Genomic DNA, 25,043 nt, shown 5'->3' on the forward strand with positions numbered 1-25,043 from the left:
GTATAAAGAATGGAAACCTATTTTATTTTAGCTCAGTCATATGAAACCCAAGCAGTTCATTTTGCAATTATTCCATCCCTATTTATCACCTATCTGTATCAGCTATCTACCAAACTGTCTGCCTGTCTGTCCATCTATCTACCAGCCCACCAACCTACATATCTGTCTATCTGTCTGTCTGTCTGTCTCTCTCTACCTATTTATCTATCATATCTTATTTATCTATCATCTATCTTATCTGCCATCTATATTCATCTCTTTATTGAAAAAGCTCCTAGAGAATCTCATCACACAATGAGAACAGCTACGTGATGAATGACTGGCCCAGAGACTCGGCAATAACTATGGAAGTGAGTGACTCCTGCCCTGGCTGGCGATTATGGTCCTGGACAGTTGAGATTATATTTAAAGTAAGAATTTCCACAGCAGGAAGATGTGGGAAAAGAAACTGAGTCAGAAGTACCTTGGCAGGCAGGCAGTGCCCGGTCCCAAGAGGGCTTCCCATCAGCCCCTGTCACACACTCAATGGATGAGGGGTCCACAATCTTGTAGCCAGAATCACATTGATAGGTAACTGTGGAGCCCAGCTTGAAGTCAGTTCCAATCCTTGTCCCATTCATTATGTTCCCAGGGTCAAAGCAAGCTTCTCGGGGTTTCTCTGAAGAAGAAAGAACATGCATAGCATTATTGCATCTATGCATAGCATTCTCTTTGTTTCTTTGCTTACTTCACTTAGGGCCTAGCACAGTGTCCAGCAGGAAAGAACTGCTTAGAAATACTCACTCATCAGCTCATGACCAAGTTAGCTTTCTAGTTCACAGCAGAGAATTCTTTTCCAATAAATTATATTTATCCTTTTCAAAAAATGATATTTTTATTACAGGCTAATATAAAATTATTTTCATGTAAGCAAAGATGTTGTTTTGGTAATGTGCATTTTATAACTTGTTGAATTTCTAAATTGTTTGAGGTTCTAATTGAAAACTGATTAAGGAAAATTTGAGGTTCATTTTCAACTTGCTCCTCAGTCATCTCAATGGGAACTTGTTGCACAGCTTTCAAAAACTGAAAGTTTGGCTTTGTGAAAGGAAAACTGTAGTCCCTGACAAATCAAGTGTGCCTTCTCATGGTGACACAGACAGACTCACATTAAAAACTCAGAAAGTGCTCTGAATTATGGAGTGTGGGGCTGGTATTGTACATTGAAGACTGTCAGACTTAGCAGGAAGATGACATATGATTGATAGGTGTCAAATACTACATCTGGTGTTGACAGTTGCCCCAGGATTTTATCTTAATTGCAGTAACTGCAGAGACTCATTGAGGGAGTGCACGCTCTAGACTGGGCTGGATCAATGCCACTTGTTACCATCGTTCTGTAATGTAAGTGGTGACAGTTTGAAGTCCACCAAGGCAGGACACTTACAAGGGCACAGTAGTGTACACTGATCCTGTATCCACTGACTGCACAGCCCAGCGCTGGTGCCATATAGATCTGTCTGGTTGATCAGAGTTTGTGGTTATGCATTAGTATTTTCCACTTTCTGCTTTAATGGGTCATTGAAAATATCAACAAATCAATGAGCAAGTAACCATGTGTTCTGTGAAAATTTAGACTTGCATTGTGCTTTGTTTGTTAAACATATTTCTTTTTTCACTTCCCCATGAGAAGGCCCAGTGATGCTGAACTTCAAATCCTTCCCATTGGGTGTTACAGGAGTCAGAGGTCTCTGCTCAGTGTAGGAGGAACAGGCGATAAGGAGTTTAGGTTCTGGGATAACTTCAAAGCATATACTTTGGGTTTGAAAACTGTCTCCACGACAAAGCTAATTCTTTTATTTGCTACAGAATATCAAGCGTCAATCATACCCGCAAGGAGCTTTGCTACATACAGGTGCTATACTGAATCCTACTTTGTATTTTGGTCTGGGATCGAGATTGGTGATGTTACTTTTACTTCTTCCTGGTCATGGCCAGCATGTTGTTCATCATTTAATCTAGCAATTGCACGAATTCGCCTCAGGAGAAAGAGTGCTACGCAGATGGTCATGTGATCAAGAGAGAGAGAGAGAATGGAGTGTTTTCAGAGATACCCTAAGGGCATGAATGGCATGTAGCTACTGGGAAAGAAAATATCAAACAAATATTGCATCTTGGAGAGTCCTAGGGGAAGCACAAGAGGCCTGCCTCACTGCTTTACTCAGTAGTTTTCAGTATTTTCAGCTAGATTCTTTTTTAGCACTCTGTGGATGAACATCAGCAAAGGGAGTTCTCCCTGGTAAACATTCTCCCAGACTATCCAATATACTATAGCTGAATATGCACAGCAGACACTGAGCCTGTTATGCGATAACTTATTAAATTTAAGAAAGCAATTCATGGTTATATATTTTGGTCAACAACATTGATTTATCTGAAAACCTTTCCCTGCTATCAGGGGTCCCTCAGCAAGCAAGCAGTTGATAGGCAAAGATCAGTGTCTCTAATCACCTCATTGAAAACCTATTTGGATGTTTCAAACAGTAGTAGATATTCTCATAATTCTTTATAGTGGTCTGGAATCCCACATAGACCACTAACAATTTAAACAAATAAAGAGCAATAAATAAATAAATAAATAAATAAATAATATATTTTCCTTGTTTGCTCATGTACATCAAAGTTGCCCCAATTTCATTGTTCATTAAGTCATTCAAGATATGGGTAAGCAGAGATTTCTTTGCAAGCATCATTCTTGCCTCACTAAAAATCTGTTTTAGTGTGATATCAATCAGTGTAGTGTTTCCTGTGATATCAGTGTAGACCCATGACTTTGCTTTTCTTTCCAATTATCTTTCACTATAAATCCCTTTCAGCCCATGTATAGCTTGGTAAGACATGGCTTACACAGCTCTCTTCTTCATGCCACTTATTGAGAGTTGGTTAGCCAGTTTGCTTCCAAATGACTGCATCTAATCTTTTGGTTCTATTTACTGATTGTCAGTTCTGGGTGCTCAGTGATAAATCACAGTCCTGTTTCTGCTTACATTTTTCTGTGTTTTCTAATTATATGGCTTCATAGCTGTGTGTAGTTTTCTGTTGTTCTTGTCCATTCCACTTAGAAACACCCTTGTAAATTCCTGCTCTGAATAGCAAATTGATACATGTAGGGCCTCTGGGGTGGCTGCATGCTGTGTTTGCCCTGCGACCCTCCTGGCCCATCACATTAGCAACAGTCTGGGCAGTCTACTGCACTCCTCCTGAGATTGCTTGCTTACTCTTGACAGTGCAGTGATTCTAGCCCTGTCAGCCCCTGGGTAGTCTTTCCCACTGACTGCTCAAGAAAATGTTTCAAACATTCAGAACTACAAATACTAAATTAAAGGATGACAGGAACCAATGAACCCAAAGGGAGAGAGGATGTCCTTGCCACTGGTCACTTATATTGTAATTTCATATACCTTGCATTTAGCGAATAATAGCTTGATGAGCTGTTTGGGCTGTAGTTATCACAGAACAGGAAGAGGCTTGGTGAGGAGTGTGTACAGTCTTCATAACACATGTTATCTGAGGAGGTGCATATGTGTAAGGACCATTCTCATCTCTTACAAACATGTCTATTTCTACTCCAAAGGCACAGGCTCAATGGTATGATTTTTACCATGTACTTTAAAAAAGACCCTTATATTTATGGATTTTGAGATTTAAAGAAATTTTTTCCAAACCTAGAGCCATATAAAGCAATGCAAATGCATTAAAATGGTGACTAAGAAAAAAATTTACCTTAATTTTATTTTATAATTTTCACTACAAATTAAATAATGGTTTCAATAAATTTATTTATTTACCTAATTATTTTTACCTAAATCTTTGTTACTATTGATACTATTAGGCTAAATTCTATCTAATTATTGCAGTGCCTTAATCTCTCCCTTCCTTCAATCACACATGAATTCACATTGCAGAATGGTATTTGTTTTCATGGACTCTATGTCAAAGTGCTCAGAGTGGGGTGTTCTTTAGTGTGGTTTTGCTGTTTTCCGTGGATTTCAATAGCCCCCATAGCACCTGTGGGCTATGACGGAGTATCTGGGACATGAGCATCTTCCTCAGCCAGAGCTTCTTGTCTAGACTGTGTCTGTTAGTAAGGAAGACAGAAGGGGTGATGGATAGTATCTCAATGGGAAAGACTGAGGCAAAACTATCTCAACGAATTTAATCCTGGGCATCCTAAGAAAACAGATGTGAAAATGCTAGCATATATCAAAGGATAATTAAATTTCATCAAATCAGCTTTTGCATGTACCATGATCTATCCTTGGATGATGGTGCACTTGGATAAAAGCATCTTTTCCACCCACATTGTCTCCTTTTCCATCAGAAATAGAAATACATTTTAGCACATAAAAGGTGGGGCTGTCTTCTTCAGAGAGATCACACACACAAACACACACATACACACAAATACACGTACATGCACATGTACGCCACTCATGCATGCAGATCAGAAACACGTGTGTTTGAGAAACAAAATCTCTTCAAGACATTCTGACAGCAGAAGCAGCCCCTGATGCAAGTTAATCTCCGCCCCTCCTCCAATCCTTCTCATCACACACCTTTGAATTCAATGGCAAACCCTGACAGGCCAACAGAAGCATCACTCCTGAATGCAAGGAAGAGGCTGTTCCCACTGCTCTCGATCCTCTCTGGGGCTTGAGAGCCCTGGAAGCTTCCGATCAGTGGACTGTTGGAGTCCTCCCCTTCGTAGATATGCAGGAAGTCATAACTTGGCTCCATGCTAAAACTATAAGGAAAGAGAGTGTCACCAATGTCCCCAACACACACTCACCTCATATCTTAGAGTTAAGCTTTTGGGAATGCATACAGTTTAGTTTGCTTTTGTATAATAATTTAAATGATTACTATAATCATAATTAAACACAACACTAATCACCATGCTAAATTACAAGTATCATTTGTAATAAGCACTGTCAGTGTTTTGCATAATGGCCATCATCTTTAATAGTAGACAGCCCTAGAGTGAAAAGAAAACAAATAATAGTACCATGGGTATAGCACCCCTCCCTGTCCCCATGAACTTGCTGAAGATAGACAACGTGAAAGAAGCCAGGCTCAAAAGAGACATTTTCCTGCTGAATCTTTAAAATGGACATACTTGGTACTGCTATTATAAAAGTTAAAAGTTTAAATCCCCTCAATGGTTTACTTTTACAGTAAACACTAATGATCTTTGTTTCCTTAGGTAAGGGAGCTAATGTTTATGATTCCTGCATGGGCAGAGCACAAGCATTTCCTATCATGTCACCATGTTGAAGATTCCAACCAATCTTTCTGCTATTCCTTCACTCTTTGCCTCCTTCCCAAATTCTGAACTTCTCTGTCCCCCTCTTTCTTTTCTGACATCATCATCCAGCCCATGTTAAGACTCAAGTTATCTGCTCTCAAGGGTCACAGGGATATCACTGCTGTTTTTAAAAATCTATTTGCAGATTTATAAATCTGTAGATTTAAATTTTACTTGCAAGTTTGCTGATGTCAGACCTGAAAAAGGAAGATTACAAGTCTTGGAGATTTGGTATAATCACACATGCTGTGTAGGATTTTATAGGGAGAATAAATTTAATCATGGTAACTTCCATGGGTAATTCTAGAATCTGATCCTGTACCATCTCCAATTGCTTGCAAGGCTGATTTTGATCCTAATTAACTACTGAACACTGAAACACAGACATGGGAAAGAAAAAAAAATCCGCTCTGCGCTGAACCTCTTTTTAAATATGCAATAGTTTGGGCAAAGAATCCTTGTGCTTAATTTATATTGAATCCCAGTTTCCTTTGTAACAATCATCCTTATTTCTAGTTACAATAGAAGTATATACCATCAGCCTGAGTAACTTCTCCAGGTCTAAGCCAGTCTATGTAGGGGGTTTGAGTCCCTATGAATCAACATTACCATACAGTCCCCGGGAACAGTGATAAACACTGTTCTTCACAGCCACCAAAACCAACATATATTTGCTTTTGCTCCTAGAATACTCTCCTCCAAATTTTCTAGTGTCAGACTCCCATTCCACCCACAAGAGCACATCAGAGTTCAGTCTTCCGAGAGAGCTCCATGTGCCACGTGACTCTAACAGAGTCCTCTGAACAGTGTCCGGCTGATGTCCACACGTGGGATCCTCAGCAATGTATCTTGGATTCCTCCTGTTTGAGCTTTCTTGTCCCTCCCTTCACAGCATTCCAGCACTTACCCTCAACCACATGAATCCTGGGATGCCAGTCACAGGATGATTCTCATCTTAACACACATACTTCCAGCTCAAAGAAGCTCCAAGAATATAAAGCTAAACAGATAGGGGACATGCTAATGCTTCACAGAACCCATGAGTTTAGGGATTATCTGTGTTGTACATCTTTCAGAGAGGTGTGTAAAACACAGTGAGGAAATGTCCTGCAATAAATGTCCTCATTTATTATCAAATGGTCTGTTTCTTGGTAGGTTTGATTATTGGTCAGTGCTACAGGGGAAATATGAAACTAAGTAATGAGGATTGGTTTGCTTCCAATAGTCACTTCACTCTTTAGCTCCGGGAGTCAGAGGGATATCCAGGTTTCAAGGAAGGACCACCAAACTGTGCAATGAACAATCACATGGCTGTGTCCACCCACGCAGGCTCACTCACTCTGCCTGTTGGCCGAGTGTCCTGAGAGCATTTGTTCTTTTGATCATCGATAGAAGCACTTTTAGGAGAAGGTGCCCTGCTAACTGACAAACTTAAGGAACCTCAGACCCATTAGTTACACTGAATCAGAGACAGCAAGGGAGGCTAGCACCCTTGGGGGACTGATTATGGGCTCAGATTCTTAGGCAAGAAAACCTGTCCCCTGAGAATGAAATTGAATAGCTAGGCTCCTTTCTTCTGATGGGTTATGGCATGATGCTAGTTAGCAAGACCTTTACAGTTCAGACATTTACCTTTCAGAACATCACATTCATTTATATTTCAAAAAAGGCATATTATTAGATAAGATCTCAGTAGTCACTAAAATTGAATTACCATATAGTAAATACTAATGTGATAATATATTATTGTATAAACTATTTTCCATCACTGTGAACAACTGGCTGATAAAGCAACCAAAGGAAGAAATGTTTTATTTTTGGCTTCTAGTTCAGTAGCTAGTTCATTCCCAATGGCATGACTGCTTACTGATCCATCCATGTAGGCCAGAGGTTACAGTCTGGCTTGCCTGTATCTTGGTGGCCTGGGAACAGCCTAGCTGGAAGCAGGGCTATGCTATAACTCCCTAGCCCCACCTGTATGAATATATGCCTATGGATGAGGCCCCATGTTCATCAGGCTCCAAACTTCCTCCAAACAGCACCGCCAGCTGATGCTCAAGCCTCCAGACACAAGGAGGCAGTGGGCATGCCACATTAAAGCCATGTTTACAATGGAACTGACTTTAGTAAATCCTTACAGTACTGAATTTTTTTTTTTTCCAATGCAGTTTATTCAGGAACATTGAACAATCCTCGGACCCCGGGGAAAGCCAGCCCACAGCTTAAATAGCCTCTGGGTAGCCAACCCAGGCGTGCCACGGGGGCAATGCAGATAGGTCCACATACATGGAAGCAAGCCAGATCCTCGGCCTTAGCCAAATGTGGAGTTGTTCGTGACAGAGAGCACTCACCGTCGGGAAGGTGGAAGGCGGAAACCAGCTCCATCTTTAAGGCATAGCATTCCGCAGCTCTCTACAGTACTGAATTTTTATCGTCTTGTGTACCAGAGGTAAATGACCGTTTCTTAGACACTGATGTTTAAGAGTTCAAACATTAGATCATGCAAAGTCTGGAGACTCTTCTGTTGTCATCTGTACTTCATCCCAACAGTTTAAATGATAGTAACAATAGCATTGCCCGTGGACTGCCAGACAGAGCTAGCTGTGGGAAAGAGAACCAGCCTTCACAGACCACAACAAACAGGATGTTGAGGAAGTATGCCCTCAAGCATCTCCACAGCACTTTTTTTTTTTTTTTTTTTTTCACCACTGGTCTGATATTCTGCACAGAACACACCATGGGCCAGGCAGCCAGTGAAAGGATGTGTGCCTTCCATGCAGAGCGCTGTCCATCAAATGCCTCTCCATTTCTGCCACCCATCCTGACTGGATATCCACCAGACACTAAGCTGATGGCTAACTACGAGTAAAATGAGACACGCTGAGGGGACAAATGCAGCAAATGGGGCATGGCATTAAAATCCTACTAAAAATAGCTAGTCTGCACCAGTCATACCTTTTGAATATCAAGGCAATGACAAAGTCCGGGTTCACCTTAATTCTCCAGTCACACTCCTTTCCGGGAGGGTATGGCTGTGGGTAGTTAGGGGATAAAATCACTCCAGCAGGACCCGTCAGATTTCCACCACAAGCAGCTGTCACAGAACAAAGGCACAGGGGAACAATTAGAACAGAGATCCAGAATGCCATACACAGGAGGGTAATTCTTTCTAGAAAGGGTTCAATTGTCAGAGCTTCCCTCAAAGACAGAGTTTGCCTACAGAGACAAGTTAATAGACCCTACAAAATCTATACCTTTTCATGTGATCCTTGGTAATTTTAGATTATACCTCATCCCACTTCTAGATAAAAATTTTAAGTATCTATCTATCTAGCTAGCTATCTCTCTACCTATCATCTATTTAGTTATCTACCGACCTATTTACCTCTTATTTATTTTGAGAGAGGGTCTCCTCTACAGTCCAGGCTATCCTGGAACTCACACTAGCTTAGGCTGGTCTTGAAACCACCATGATTCTCATGCCTCCCAATGTAAGGAGTACAGCCAAGAGCCTACATCCTCAGCTGTGTTTTATATGATTAAATGTCATTAAATAACTCAAATTTTACTCAAATGAATTGAACAGTCTACTTAACCCTTCACATCTTGTACATAGGCATATGCATCCATCTACCTACATGTATGTACTCACACACAAAACTTGGTATGAAACCCTTCGTGAATGTCACCACATTATCCCAATTCTGCTGTCATTTCTCATCAATTTTCAAGGATCACTCATGGAGATAACCTAGAACCCCTGCACAGATGTAGCCCATGGTAGTTCAGTGTCCAAGTGGGTTCCATAGTAATGGGGAAAGGGACTGCCTCTGACATTAACTGATTGGCCTGCTCTTTGATCACCTCCCCTTCAGGGGGGTGCAGCCTTATCAGGCCACAGTGGAACACAATCCATTCACTCCTGATGAGACCTGATAGACTAGGTCTCACTGATAGGACGAGGACCTCCCCTATCAGTGGACTGGGATAGAGGCGTGGGAGGAGAAGAGGAAGGCAGAATGGGTTTGAGAGGGGAGGAAGGAGGGAGCCACAAATGGGATACAGAGTAAATAAACTGTAATTAATAAAAATAAATTAAAAAACAAACAAACAAACAAACAAACAAAAGTCCCTGAACATTCTAGAACACAAGCTTCAAGTGATATAATGATTAGTCTTTCAGTCTTTCTTCATGTCTAACACCCAGGACAATTCCTTCAACACTTAGGAAACAGCTATTTGGCAAGTGACTACATCACATTTTAAATTCCCACCATGTGGGGTGGAGGCTCTCACCCCACTAGATCCAAACAGCAAAGCAAACAATGGACATTTTTATAATATTTAGGGGTGGCCATGACAGGAGCCGAGTTGCAACACTTGCCCCTAGAGAGAATGTTTGATCATAGGGATTGGATGTTATTGTTAAAACAAAGAACTCCACATGGTAAGGGCTGAATTAGCCTTGCAGTCACCAATGCACTTGCCTGCAATCCATTTACACCAGTTGAGTAGTATTATTATCAGCTGTGATAATTTTGTTCCTAGAATACTAGATCCCTAGAATCTAGTATTACTCCATGTACTAAATAATGTTTCTGTTAAATCTTGTACTACATGGGTGTTGTTCAAACACTGAAATTTTATCAGTTCCCATATTTAAGTTGCTGATGCTGTCATCAATTTCATGGTTCTCTAGGCAAATCCTGAGGTTTGTGCCCAAGTTGCTTAAAAATATCATTCTAATTAAATCCCAGATTTCATATCATCGGGAGAAATTTCGTAAATTAACATTCCCTTAAAACTCAAACTTTCAAGAAAGAAAATACAATGAAATCATCATGTTTGCACGATAAATTCAGTCTGGTCAATGCAAACTCTAAATACCACTGGAGGACACTCTGTTTATATGAGGCATGGTAACAGAATGTGAAGCCCCGTGTCTGCTGGTATGAAGGTCTGTCTTCCTAATGCTGTGGTCATCATCACATGGTCTCTTCATGGCCCTCATTGTGAGTCTTCCGCAGCACTCCTGATGTATGCTCACAGAATCTGGCATAAGAACCCCAACCTGATAGGGCAGCCTTACTGATGTGGAGGGTGGAGGGAGTGCCTAAGAGCCAAGAAGATTCCATTCCATGCAGGGCTTGGAAGATGAAAAGGGACAGATTTGGGGCACTGTCACAGAGGGGTGCTGAGAGGATGATTCAAATATTGACTTAAAGGACACAAAGAGGAAGCTGGTTCTTCCGGTTGGTCCCAGGAGCTCCACCAAATGAGGGTGCTAATGCTGAGTAGGGTGTTACATAGCACCATTTTGGCATGTTTCTTTTCTCAGGGCTGGGAATTCTTCATGTTAGGTTCATTAGTCTTTAACTAGAGAGCTCATAAAACCTTTTATACACAATTAGAGTTTAGAAGATGCAGTTCATGGATTCTAGAAGTTCCTTCCAATTGTGTGCATGAAGTAGCCTCCACACACAGCTCCATTCACACACACACACACACACACACACACAAGCCCATCTCACAGGTCAGCTCACACTCCACCTAGCTTGTGCGCAGCACTCCGCTCTAGTGAGACAACCAGTGTCTCTCCACAAAACGCTGGAACACTCATGCCATTCAGTGAGACAATCCTGAGGTCAAGGGCAGCTCCAGCCATCAAATAGTGTGTGCCAACTGAAGATAAATGATTATTTTTAGAGCTCTTTTAGAGAATTTGGACCGTAAGAAAATAGACTAAACAATGCAAAACTGGAGGGCTTTGAGGGATAGGGCCTACTATTCCAATTATAAAGTCAGAACAGAAATTTCATCCCTTGAGACTCAGCTGTATTTGCTGAAGAGAAGGCTCCTGGATAAAATGCACAGTTCCAAGGATGAGGACCCATGTTTGCCCCCCCAGTACTCCTACATAAAGCTGTGCATGGACGACTGTAATGACCCCAGTGATGGTGTGGGAGAATGGAGATGCACCTGCCTAGCCAAACCACTAAGATCCAAACTAAGAGAGGGACTCAGCCTCAAAAATTAAGATGGTTAAAGGAAACACCTGACATTGATTTCACAACTCCACATGTACCCACATGCATGGGTACACAAACACACATACACACACGTAGACCCATCCACCCACATACACACATAAAAACACAGACACACGCATATATACATGCAGCACACACGTGCATACATATATAATACCCCAAACACACACACAAAGCATACAAAAAACAGAAACACATCTATAGTACACACAGAGACATACACACACACATATAACATACATATAACACAAACATACAAAGCATATAAATACACACATATAAGACAGACACAGAAATACACATATAATACATACATAGGGACACATACATATGCACATAAAATCATACAGACAACACACACACACACACAAAATCCTAAGTTGTGATTTTCTAACTGGAGAAAATAAACAAACAAGGCTAATGACAAGTGGGGTGGGTGTGAGTAATTCAGACACACAGAGAGAGAGAGATCAACTATAAAAGGCCAAAAGAGAAGTTCCATTTCCATTTTCAGGGCCTTTTAGAAAGAAAAAGAAGAGAGGTAATAGATAAGATCATGAGGAAATTAACAGAAAACCTTGGAAAATGTGTGTTCTGTGTTTCATGACGACCTGGTGAAATGCGGGAGAACATGAACAGAAAAAGAGCTAACACACACAGAGAAGGCAGAGGACATTGATGATGAAGGAAAAGGAAGTTAGCTGGCCAGTTTGCCAAAAGAGAACCACACAGCCAGTGATCAAAGGAACGGATAAGGTTCAGACCCATTTCTAATCTAAAATGTGAATTAAAACAGGAAGGATGTATCACGTTCTGCACATACAATACAGTTAAAAACCATCCTAAGTTGTGATTTTCTAACTGGAGAAAATAAACAAACAAGGCTAATGACAAGTGGGGTGGGTGTGAGTAATTCAGATTGATATTGGGGGGAAGGAGAGAAGTGTCTTAGAGAGATAAGTCTGAAGAAATACATCAGTCCACCACCATCATGTGTGTTTTACAAAGGCTCTTTTACAATGGGGTTCATAAGCAGGAAATTCACTGTGTACTTGTACAGAAATAAGTGGGTCCATCACTGCTTGGCTGCACTAGACAGAGTCACCAGTATCATGAGAGAGAAGTTGTGCTCAGAGACACCACATTGTCACTACAAATCTGGATAGAACATAAAACAGCACCCAAAACCCCTCACATTGCTAGGTTAGTATTTAGACAGGGTATGTTAAAATGTCTTAAAGCAAAGTATATTCATATGCTTATGAATTTTATTGGTGTATATTTGTTAATAGCAGCTGCCTCTAGGGAAAAAGACAGCTTTCCTCACTGCTTGTTCTGTTTTAGCTTTTAAGAATACCTGCAATAAACATGCATTAGGAGAGAAACATGGTTTAAGACATTTTAAAATGTTGCCTGTTGAGTAAAGATTCATTGGGGTGCTATTCCACAGTCAGCCAAGACATCACTCTGGAAATATGCTGCAGGGGACACGACCCTCACGTCTGAAGAGTGAAACTCACAGCGTAATGAAGAGACAGCATCTGTCTTCCTGTCACATAACATCTATGCTTGCAGGCAGGTGTAGTCCCTCAAATACTTGACTACTCCATTGCTGCAAATGATTTCCATCTGCCCTTGGAAGTGCTGTCTGAGTCCCAGAAGGACAATGGGTGCTTTCTGCTGAGCTTTGGATATTTTATTTCTTGCTCAAAATTAGGTAACTGAGTGGTGGTTGTGTCAAAAGCTATGTAGTAGCAAGGAAAGTGGTTAAATTTGACAATTATGCCTTGAATGTAGAAAGGATAAATTGCCTTTGGGAGATTAACTCAGAGGCTTTTTTAAGATTTTTCTTTATGAGATTAAAAATATAAAGTGGAAGAAAATTAAATCTTCATTTAAACATCATAGATACACACAGAACCCATATGCACACAGCAATGAATAATATACACAATGAATACATGGACACAAAAGTATGGACACAGACACACATATACAACACATACACATGCTACACATACATCACAGATACAACACACATATAGATATATATACAACACAGACATGTGCAATGTACAATATACATGACAAATATGTGGACAACACAAACATGCAGACACAGAGATACACATGTAGCACACAGAGACACAGGCACTTAGCATACATATAACATAGACACAACATACACATAGATTTACACATATAACAGATTCACAAAGACAACACAGCCGATCAATAAAGACAGAAGGAGAAGCTCCCATTGCAGGGAACTTCACAAAGTTTAAAAGAAAAAAGATTTAAAATGACAGCGGCATTTATTTTATTTTGAAAAATATCCAAAGTGTCACAAGCCTCCTGTTAACGAGGTGAGCAATGAAAGGCTGGCTGTGCTCACGGGTGGGGGATGTGAGGATACAGAGCAGCCTCCTCAACAGGGGCTGCTTTCCTTCAGGCCAGATGCTGATGTGCAGAGCTCTGACTCTCATCTGTCTTCAAGGCCATGAGTGAGTCCCTCACTCCTCTGTCACAGCCTTTTGTCACAGATCAATTTAATTCTACAGTTTTCAAGCAAAATATCTAAAGTAACAACTAAACTAAATAGTTTGTTAAAAAAATAAAGTTTAATTAAATTCCATTTTGGAATTATGACTAACTACTCTAAATAGGTATTTTATGTCAAAATATTTGAAAGAATGAAGGGCAATTTACATATGATAGCTGTTTTAAATGAAAATCTGTTTTCCTAAAATCATATTTTTGAAAGATCATCTTAGATATCTATTAAGATCCTAGCTGGCAAAGCCATTTGTTAGTACATTAATAAGTTGGGTAGGGAATTTTAATTAGTTTTAACCAAATTTTATTCTTTATTTTCATTTCCCCCAACGGCAATATAATATCTGCTTTTCAGGATTCTATCTAAAATGTACAGATGTTACAGAAAAGCATACTTCTGATGAGAGAAAGTGCTTTTCAATAGTAGCTTTTGTTTGTAGGTGTGTTCTATATTAAAAATGAGGCCAGGAGTGGAGGGCTCATATATTTTGAGCCATGTAAAAAATTTGAAGTCTGGATTGGTGAATATATATTTACATAAGAACTGTTAAGGACAAGAAATGTTAGATAAATGTCAATTACCGTACATTAAGGAAACCACATCCTTTATTTCATCTAATAAAATAAAGGTGTGCAATAAAACTTCAGCATTGTCTCAGAGAACCTGAGGCCATTTAAGAAGCTCCTGAAATGTCCTCCCGAAAAAAAACAAAAGGTTAGCAGGCAGATTTGAAGCATAGACTGGATTCATTTCCAAGCATGGCATTTCCATATCTCAGGCCCAGTACCTATGCACAAAGGGGGGTCCGGCTGCCAGAAGAAGCGGTTGTTAAGCTGCACACAAGTGACCTTGGCTTGTCCTTGGAGCTGGTACCCAGGGTCACACTGGAAGGTGATGGTGTCTCCTGGTTCCCGGCTATCACCATAGCGGGTACCGTTCTGAGGCATCCCAGGGTCATTGCAGGTGGATGCGATGGATGCTGCAGAAGAGCAAACAAGATCTGGTCAGGTGACTGAGAACCCACATGTTAGGGAGTCTGCTGCTTCCAGGGTAAAGTGCTCACCGCTGTGATAGTGTACCAAATGCTTTAAGGGAGCTTGAGAAAGGGTGTCTTTCCTTGGGGGATGATTTAATGCTAGGCACTTTGTTTCTGCTCATGTTGAATACACTTTAGCAAAATTATATGGAAATTTGGCCACTTAACAAAATTCTAAATACCAATCTTATCATATTATACTTAGTATGTATTTTATATGCATTCCCCTCTAATCTGCCCTTCAGCAATAATTTATAAAGTCACATATCACAGTTTAAATGATTTAAATAAAGATGCAATAGGAATGAAAAAATGCAAAGGGAAGGTTTCCCTGATGTGCCCTCTCACAGTGAGTGCAGGAGTGGGCAGATACCAGTCTTACCAGAAGCACTATGGATGCACAGGCTAAACTTTCCAGGAAAAGGAACAAACTCCACATTTTTAAAGCCTCATAATTTAGTCATTTAGTCTTTAGAAAACATTTCTTTGGAAGAGAAAGGGAGGAGGGGGGAGGGAAGAGCAGAAGAGGGAAAAATGAGGGACATGGAGGGCTTGAAGAGAGAGGGTGTTGCTGGGGCGAAGGAGGGATGAAAGAAAAAAAGGGAAAAGGAAAGGGGCCTTGGTAGATAAGCCAGTGGGTAAAGTTCTGGGTGTCCAAACGTTAGGACCTCCTTCTGCATCTGTAGTACCCACGGAGGAGGCCAGGTGTGCAGCAGCACTCAACTGTATCCCTGGTGCTGTGGAGGCAGAGACAGGAGGATGCTTACTTCCCACCCAGTCTAGGCAAAAAGATGTTCCCAGGTTCAATGGGTAGGTCTATCTCAAACAACTAGTTCTCCAATGCTACTGGTCAGCCCTGAGAACATATTCATACAGATAATTTTACAAAGACTGAGCAGGTTGTATTTATGTATTTAAATATATATTTAAATTAAATATTAAATAAATGTACATATATAGTGAAAATTTATGAATTTGGAAGCAAGCAAAGCAGGTATATACAGTAGGTTGGAGGGAGGAAAGAGTAGGAGGAAAATGTAATTATTATAATTCAAAAATTAAAAAAAAATAAGATGAAGAGCCATAGAGGAAGACACAAATAATTTACTGCTAGTGTGCCCATGCATGTGTGTGAACACAGATACACAGAGAGAGAGACAGAGAGAGAAGAGAGAGAGAGGCACTAAAGTCGACATCAAAGATCCCATGGAGGATTAGACCGTGTCAGACCACAGCCCTGCTCAGTGGGTTGCAATTAGAGCCTAATGATTTCACACACTGATTTTCACTAACTACTCAGTAAAAACAAGGCTAATAACCAAGTTATTAGACAAGGTCTGAGAAGAGGCAGTGTGAGAACTGGCCTCCCTGCTGCTCCTGTTCTTCTCAGAGTCAGGGGAGGGCAGCAGATAGCTGTCTTACTTGCTACCATTCTCTCTCTCAGGATCTCACTGTATGTGGATCACAGGCTCGTGTGTATCTCCAGCACGGCAAAAACAGTATAATGAAACTTCTCCTGCCATTGCACACACAATGATACCAGCATGCAGCCATGTCTACACTCCAGAACTGACTTTCCTGAATATGTTCTTCCATAATTCCTTGTTTTCCTGTTTGATTAGCAATAGCTTCTGTCTTTCAGTAGTAAGTGGCTAGAAGGCTCAATACTGTGTGCTATGGAAGCTCTGCACACAGGCTCATACCAATTCTTCTGGAGCTTTCTCTCTCTATCTTCTCAATGTTGTACTTCTGAGTGTTATGTGTAGGCATGACGCTCAGATTATCCATCTCACTGCTATCTAGTTCTCTTTCCCGTCTCTCTGTGTGTATGTGTGTGTACCTGTGTACGTTCATGTATATGGGAGTATTTGTGCACTTGTATGTGATTGTAGAGGCCAGAGGTCACTCCACTTTAATGTTTGAGACAAGGTTTTTCACTAAGCATAAAGCCCACTGAGTGGTTAGACAGGATGGCTAGTAAGCCTCTGAGAATATTTTTATTTCTGTTTCAAGTTCTGGGTTACACGCACCCAGCATCATGCCCAAGTTTTGTAGAGGTGTTAGGGACTGAAACCAGGTCTTCAATTTCCACGGCAAACACTTCACCAACTGAGCTCTATCCTCAGCCCACATAGTTATATCATAATCTCCCCTTTCTCCTCTTACTGTGTGTAAAATAAATCAAAAATCTCTTATCTTTACATTCATAAAGGAACAAAATTAAGTTACACATTTTCTTATTCAAAAAGGAAAACACTGACACATAAAAACAATCATACCGAAAAAAAAAAAAAAAAAAAAAAAAAAAAAAAAAAAAAAAAAAACAAGATCTAGCAGTATCAATAGCACAGTGTCCAACATGTTGGTCTTGCTCATGATCTTCTGGGCTCCAAATGTTTGGGCAGCCCCAGAACTCTGACTCTGCCATCTGTAGCTCACACAGCTTGTTTTGTAGGATCAGGCTGGCCTTGCTCCATACTGCTGTCCTTGTCAGTGTCTCCTTGTCCTGGAATCTCCAGTATCTTTGGATTTCCATCACATCAGATTGCAACTTCATCAAAGCAGACTAGAACTTTCTTCAGGGATCCTAACCCCAAAGAAAGCCCCAGCTTTTTCCCATGAACCCTTCAATTTTGGGTTCTCCACAGTCGCTGATGCCATACATTTATCATTGGCTCCTGGTCCCTCGTCAGAGGTTCCAACAATGCTGCACAGTACAGGACCACAGCCTTTTTCACTGCTCCTGCCAATGCTGTATTTGTTATGCTTTCAAAAGTACTACAAGGTAGGTGATTCTTATATACTGCTGTGTTTGACTATCAGACTGATATTCAACAGTGGTTTTCCTAGACCACAGCTTTTACATGCTGATTTCAAGGAACTACTTTGTAGAAGATTTTTACCCCACTGATGCTGGTCTCCTGTAAACTATAGATTCATTTTCCCCTTTTAATTTATTCTTCTTTATTCTGACCACAGTTTCCCCTCCCTTCTCTCCTCCCAGTCTTTTTCTCCCTCTTTCCTCCTCTCCCCCCCTTTCCCCCTCTCCCCTTCCACTTCTCCTCTTTTACTTACAGAAAAGGAAAGGCCTCCTAGGGATAGCAACCAAACACAGCATACTAAGCTATAATAAAATGAGGCCCAACTCTTTATATTAAAATTGGATGAGGCAATACAGTAGGATGAAAACGGTCCACAAAACAGGTGAAAATGTCAGAGACAGGCCCTTCAACCACTGTTCAGAGTCCCACAAGAACACCAAGCTATATGACCATAACATATATGCAGAGGACCTAAGCCAGACCCATACAGGCTCCCTGATTGTTGGTTCAGTGTCTGTGAGCCCCTGTGAGTCTTGCTTAGTTGATTCTGATTTTCTTATGGTATCCTTGAACCCTCTGGCTCCTGCAATCCTTCCTCCCTGCTTTCTGTAGAGTTTTCTGCGATCTGCCAAATATGTGGCTCTGAGTCTCTGCATCTGCTTCCATCAGTCCATCAGTCACTAGATAAAGCCCCTATGATGATGATTATGCCAGGCTCTGGTCTACCCATATAGGAAATTTATCATTAGAAATAATTTCATTGACTATTTTTGCAGGAAAGGTGGCTGGTCATGTTTGGGTCCATCCTTTGTCTCTGGACTATGCAGACTCTGGTTTCTGGTCCTCCAGGCAGTGTCAGAGATGTGCTCCCTCTTGTGCCATGGGTCTCAAGTTGAACCCTTCATTGGTTGACCACTGAGAAATTCTACACCACATTTACCCCAGCACACCTTGCAGGCAGGACAAAGTGTAAGTTGAAGGTTTCATGGCTGGATCAGTGTTCCAATCCATCCAGTTTTGTCTGGTTACCAAGTATGGCTGGTTCAGGCTCCATATCCCCCATTACTAGGAGCCTTTGTTAGGGCTACCCCCATGGATTCCTCGGAGTTTTCATTGTACTAGTTTTCTACCTTTGCCCTAGAATGTTCCCTTGCAATTTCAGTTTTTTTCCCTCTAAGTACTTTTGTTCTACCACCACCCCACCAAGTCTGTCCTTTTTTCATTCCTACCCACCCTTAGACTGCCTGTGAAGTCTACTCTATTTCCTCTTCCAAGGGTGATCCGTGTATTCTCTCTCCCACCTGGAGTCCTCCTGTTACTTAGCTTCTCAGGGTCTGTGAGTTGTAGTACGATTATCCCTTACTTTACAGCTAATATCCACTTATAAGTGGGTACATATGACTCAACTTCATATGGGAACACAAAACAAAAAAAAAACACAGGAGAGCTAAAACAATCTTGTACAATAAAATAACTTCTGGATGTATTACCATTCATGATTTCAAGCTGTACTACAGAGATATAGGAATAAAAACAACATGATATTGACATAAAAACTGACAGGTTGAACAATGGAATCAAATTGAAGACCCAGATGTAAGTCCACACACTAAAGCAAGAAGTATATAATGGAAAAAAGAAAGCATCTTCAACAAATGGTGCTGGTTTAACTGCATGTCTACATGTAGAAGAATACAATTAGATCTGTATTTATCACTCAGCACAAAACTCAAATCCAAGTGGGACAAAGACCTCAACATAAAACCAGACACACTAAACCTTACAGAAAAGAAAGTGGGGAATAGCCTTGAACACATTAGCACAGGAGACGACTTCCTAAACAGAACATCAGTAGCACAGGCAGTAAGATCAAGTAGTAAACGTGACCTCATAAAACCGACAAGTTTCTGTAAAGTAAAGCACACCATCAAAAGAACAAAATGGCAGCTTACAGAACGGGAAAATATTTACACCAACTCCACCTCTGACTCTAGAAACTAGACACCAACAAACCCAACTAAACCAAATAATCCAACTAAAAATGAGATACAGGTCTAAACAGAGAATTCTCAATAGAGAAAATCTCCAATGGTCAAGAAACACTTAATGAAATGTTCAATGTCCTTAGTCATCAGGGAAATACAAATCAAAGTGACTCTGAGTTTCCATCTTGCACCCATCATATTGGCTAAGATAAAAATAACTCAAGTGACAGCACATGTTGGCAAGGATGTGGAGAAAGGGGAACACCCCTCCATTACTGGTGGGAGTGCAAGCCTGTAGAGCCAATTTGAAAATCAATATGCAATTTCTCAGAAAATTGGTACTGGATCTACCTCAAGACACAGCTATACGACTCCTGGGCATATACTCAAAGGATGCTCCATCCTACCACAAAGGTACTTGCTCAACTATGTTCACAGCTGCTTTATTCATAATAGCCAGAATCTGAACATAGCACAGATGTCCCTCACCTGAAGAGTATTATTCAGCTGCTTAAAAAAAATAACATGAAATTTGAAGGCAACATGATGGAACAAGAAGAAAAATCCTGAGTGACATAACCCATACCAAGAAAGAAAGTGTACATTCTTTTTTTTATGGTTACTGTTTTTGTTTGTTTTTGGTTTTGGTTTTGGGTTTTCAAGACTAGATTTCTCTGGATTTCACTGGGCTCTAACTTTGGCTGGTCTCTTTGTAGACCAGGCTAATCTCTAACTTAGAGACCTACCTGCTTCTGCCTCCCTGAGTGCTGGGATTACAGGCATGTTCTACCATGCCTGGCTGAAAACATAGATTCTTAGACCAAACTATCACATTAAAAGTCCCAATACCATATTTATGCCTCCGGAAATGTCAATAACCAGCTCTTCATGATCTGTGCTGTATTCTAGGCTTCAACATTAGGAATCTCATTAAGCTTTGAGTATCCAGTGGCTTTTCCAGCCCAAGGTTCCATATGCCTCCACAGTCCTCCCACGAAACGACATGGTCAGATCATTACACTCCACTAGTGGCACCAATTATGCTCTAGTTTGGTGTCTGTTGCCGTGATGAATATTATAACCAAATCAACTTAGGAGAAGAAATAATCACTTCCATTTACTTCCAAATCCCAGATCTTCGTGGATGAACACAGAGCAGAGTCAAGCAGTGCAACGATGCTTACTAGCTCAACCTCTGGAGCATGCTCAGTTAGCTTTCTTACACAGGTCAGGGCAACCCGCCTATGGGTACTTTTGTCCAGTGGGATGGTCCCTCCGACATCAATCATCAAAGGAGACAATCTGTCACAGGGCAATCTGATATGGACAATTTCTCAATTTTGAGATTTCCTTTTTCCAGGTGACTCCGGGTTGTACCAAGGTGACAATAACACTTTCTGAAAGGTTGAAAGAATCTGTTCAAGTTAAATGAGCAAGCACTGTCTGTTCAAGTTTCCTCTGTGCGACCCCGCTGCATATCTCTGCAGGTTTAGCATTTTCCTACAGTAAAGAAGCTTTTATCACTGTTAAGATCAGCACAGTCTAAATTTCCAGAACCGCAGAACATATTCCCCTACCCCAAAATTATTAAAAAGTTTTTCCAAAATAAAGAAGCACAGAGTATATGTGTGTAAAATCCTGGCTCACACTGAGACCTGAATATCCTTTAAGAGTAAGAAGCCTGACACATTTTTTAAAGATATCCTTTTCACTTCTAACCAAACTTTTCCTTAGACTATCTGCAAAAATAACAATGATCATTAACAGCTGAGGCCTTGGAAAATCATAATCTAAGGGAGTCTACATTGCATAATAAACAGAAATACTGGATCCAAATAGCTCTCAATACTTCCAGCTACAGGGTGAGTCACAGTATGATAGCTACGATTGTGCCTAAGGGGGTGTTCCCCTTGCCCACACACTTTCAAGGATTATTTGAGATTATCAGTCAACCCATCACTGAGGCATAGTCAAATTGAAATGAACTCCCAACTCTTAGACGTTTGCAATGGTAAGATAAAAATAAAAAGTTCCCTGGGTCATCTAGATTGTATTAAAAATGCAGAAAGAACGCTTGAGGAAGGCAAAAAGAAAAGCAAATTAAGCAATGTTGGAGGGAATATGTAGGTTTGAATCTTTGAAAGAAATTTTGTTTTGTCCTCCTTTAGTTATGAATTGAGGAGAGCTCTTCTTTTGGAAAGGCCATATACCTCATTGCTCACAAGTCTGAAAGACCCCAGCCACAGATGTGGTATTGTGCAGGGATTACTCCAAATGAGACCTGGAGACTCTCAACCTTTCAAGTGTCTCGCCAGTGAACAGGAAGTGGTGCTCTCGAAGCTACCCATTCTCTAACAGTCTCACTGGGAAAGCGAGGCATCCCAAGCTGACTGATGTTCAGGTTCCTGATTTGTCAGGATCACAAGAGTGTTCCAAGCCATAGAATCCTTTCTTCAACTGTTGTCTAATGAAAGAAAGCAACGCTAGCTTCCCTGCAGAACAATTCCATGCATCTGAGCAGTGACCGCACCAGTAAGTTCTAATGATGTGACACAGCTTACATTTTGTTGGTAATTCATAGCAGTGACGATAGAGAACCTTTCCATGATAAAAAGCTGCAGAGATGCAAACCTCTATCTAGGTGGTCAGTTTGTCCCTGGGAAAAATCTATAACTAGGTAGGCAACTTGGCCCCATGAACTTTGTGTAATATAATTAATTATATAAAAGTAGTTTTTCTGCTTTACTAGAATAGATGTTAAGAATTCAAAGCATATCTTGTTAAATGATTGAAGTTCTCTGTCATGCTGTTATATCATCATTAAAAATGTATCTCTTGACTAAATTCATAGAATAGGTGGCCCTCCATGTTCATGGTTTCTGTATCCACAAACTTGAAAATCGTGCCGATGTTGGACATAGACAGACATATTTCCCTAGCCATTTCTCCACATACAACACAATGCAACAACTGTTGACAGAATTGCATTAGACATTGTATGTATCTAGAGAAGATTTAAATTGCATATGAGAATGTAACCAGTTATTCTCAGGTGCATGCTGTATCATACTCCATCACCCACAAATTCTGGTTTCTCAGGAGGGTGGAGGAAACAGTCCAGAGGCTGCTGAGGAACGAAGATGAAAAACAAAACTATAATGTAGTTCTCCAAGGAGATGTGATGATTCTGACATCTGCCTAAATACACACAGACAAAATTCAGTTTGCAACCTGAACACTAAGTAAAAATTCTATCTCTTATCAGTGAGATGGTCACTTTGTTAGGAATGGGCTGACAGTGTGCAGCGTGCAGTGTGGGGCTTGTGAGACAGCCTCATGGAAAAAAATACTGTTTTCTTTATGAGCACACACTTACATGTGTATGTACATGTGTGTGCATGCCTATACGCACATTGACATGGATATTCGTGTATGTATGTATATAAGTAAGTATGTATGTATGTATTGCAAGAACACATACCTGTGTTCATATATGGGTGTGTGCATTTATGTGTGCAAATATGTACGTGTGTATGTGCCCATGTGTATGTATGTGCATGTGTATATTTGCATGTACATAGATAAATGTGTATATATATATATGTATTTATATCTATGCTTATATATTCCTATATCTGTATGTGTAAATATGTGTCTGTGTGGGTACATGCTTGGATATGTGCACATTATGTACAAATATGAGTGTATATAAGTATGCATGTCTGTGTGTATACATGTGTGCATATATGTGAATATAAGCATATATACATATGTACATGGTACATGTGGATACATACTCCTGGGCATATGCTTCTGTGCACATTACTATCCTTCATTATGACAGGCTCCCTTCTTTTCTGCAAGTGTCAGGCTGATACAGCCTTGAAACTGATGCAACTTCAGAGTTGTCCTTTTTGGTATACAGATGTAGGTCAGGTCCTATCCATGGCCCTGGGGGAGGCACCAGCTTATGTTTCCATGGAGACTAGCTCTTCATAACAGACTAGAGGTCTGCAAAAGAATAAATGGATTTGTTCGTTCAAGCAACTTATGGGAGAAAGGAGATGAGTTTGCAGCTGCTGGGCCAAGGAATTTACATTTGATGTTATGTCTAGGTGGGTTGTTTCAGGCCAGGCAGAGGTTGATACCTCATGAGGAAATCTAGCATCACTGAGTACCGAGTGCCGATCATGGGTGGCCACATAGGGAGTAAGGATTCAGTCCCTTCCATCCTCTGGCTGAGGATTTGGAAATTAGAAGCCCAAAAGATGAAAAAAGGCAAGTGAGGGTTGAGAACACACACATGAAGTGTAAAGTTGAAGACATAGGGTCAGGGCACAGGCTGAGTGTCATAGCGGAAGATGAGTGCATAAGCAGCCTTCAGCAGTAACAGCATTCAGCAGAGATGCTCTGTGTCCTTGGGACGCACTCTAGCCTTACTCACCCAGGGCCTGGGTTCTATAGCTAAGCTCTTTGGGAGAGTGTGAGCCCCACACCTTGCTTCTCAGTGTTTTCTTGAGAAACTGGGATTCCTCCATTGGTCTTCAGCTGTCAGAGGGCAGAGAGGTATCAGAAGATCCACTTCAAAGACAGGGGCATGGCACTATTGAGTCACAAAGCAGACTGTGGATTCTTCGATTTATCACCACACTGAATACATTGTTCGTTTACCACCTCTAAGTCTCTATGCAGGGTTCCTCTTTCCCAAATTAAAATCCTGGCCGTTGTCCAGGGCTGTCTCCTTTCCACCTCACATATTCATTCAACCGTGACCTATCCCCATAGAGAGAAACATCCCTCATTCCCCACTTGTCCTGGATCCATGACCTAAATCAGAGCAAGCAGGGCTTTTATCTTCTTCTCTTGCTAGAGGATAAACCAGACTCCCAGCTGAGTGGCGCACATGCTGCCTGACGCAGAAAATACAGGTTGGGCAGGATGTTCATAACCTGAGTTATCATGGTTACAGAATAGTCAGTCGCGACTGCAAGCTTGAGACCAAACAACAACAAACAAACAAACAAACAAACAAACAAGCACTGCCAAGCAAAGATGGATTGTTTACAGGATTAAAACATGACCAAGTAATTCTGAAGATAGCTAGCACTTTCCACATACAACTGCTACAATGAAATTCAGGATAAGCATGCAATAAAAACTCATTTAAATAAAAATAGTAGGGCTGGAGAGATTGCTCAATGGTTCTTGCAAAAGCCCAAGGTTTGGTTCCTGACACCCATATAGTAGCC

General features: G+C 40.8%; 1 protein-coding gene across 2 annotated transcripts in view; it reads right to left on the minus strand.

The window, feature by feature from the left end:
• Csmd1 (CUB and Sushi multiple domains 1) overlaps positions 1–25,043 on the minus strand; it is a 1,585,983-nt gene that overhangs the window by 186,864 nt on the left and 1,374,076 nt on the right. For both annotated transcript variants that reach the window (XM_060381443.1, XM_060381442.1), the window contains exons 27-30: positions 14,739–14,930; positions 8,300–8,438; positions 4,596–4,783; positions 464–658 (exon numbers count right to left, since the gene is read on the minus strand). In XM_060381443.1, coding sequence (XP_060237426.1) covers positions 464–658; positions 4,596–4,783; positions 8,300–8,438; positions 14,739–14,930 — 714 coding nt within the window. The remainder of the gene's footprint in view (positions 1–463; positions 659–4,595; positions 4,784–8,299; positions 8,439–14,738; positions 14,931–25,043) is intronic.

The sequence above is a fragment of the Meriones unguiculatus genome, chromosome 4, assembly GCF_030254825.1.
Source record: "Meriones unguiculatus strain TT.TT164.6M chromosome 4, Bangor_MerUng_6.1, whole genome shotgun sequence".
NCBI classification, from domain to species: domain Eukaryota; kingdom Metazoa; phylum Chordata; class Mammalia; order Rodentia; family Muridae; genus Meriones; species Meriones unguiculatus.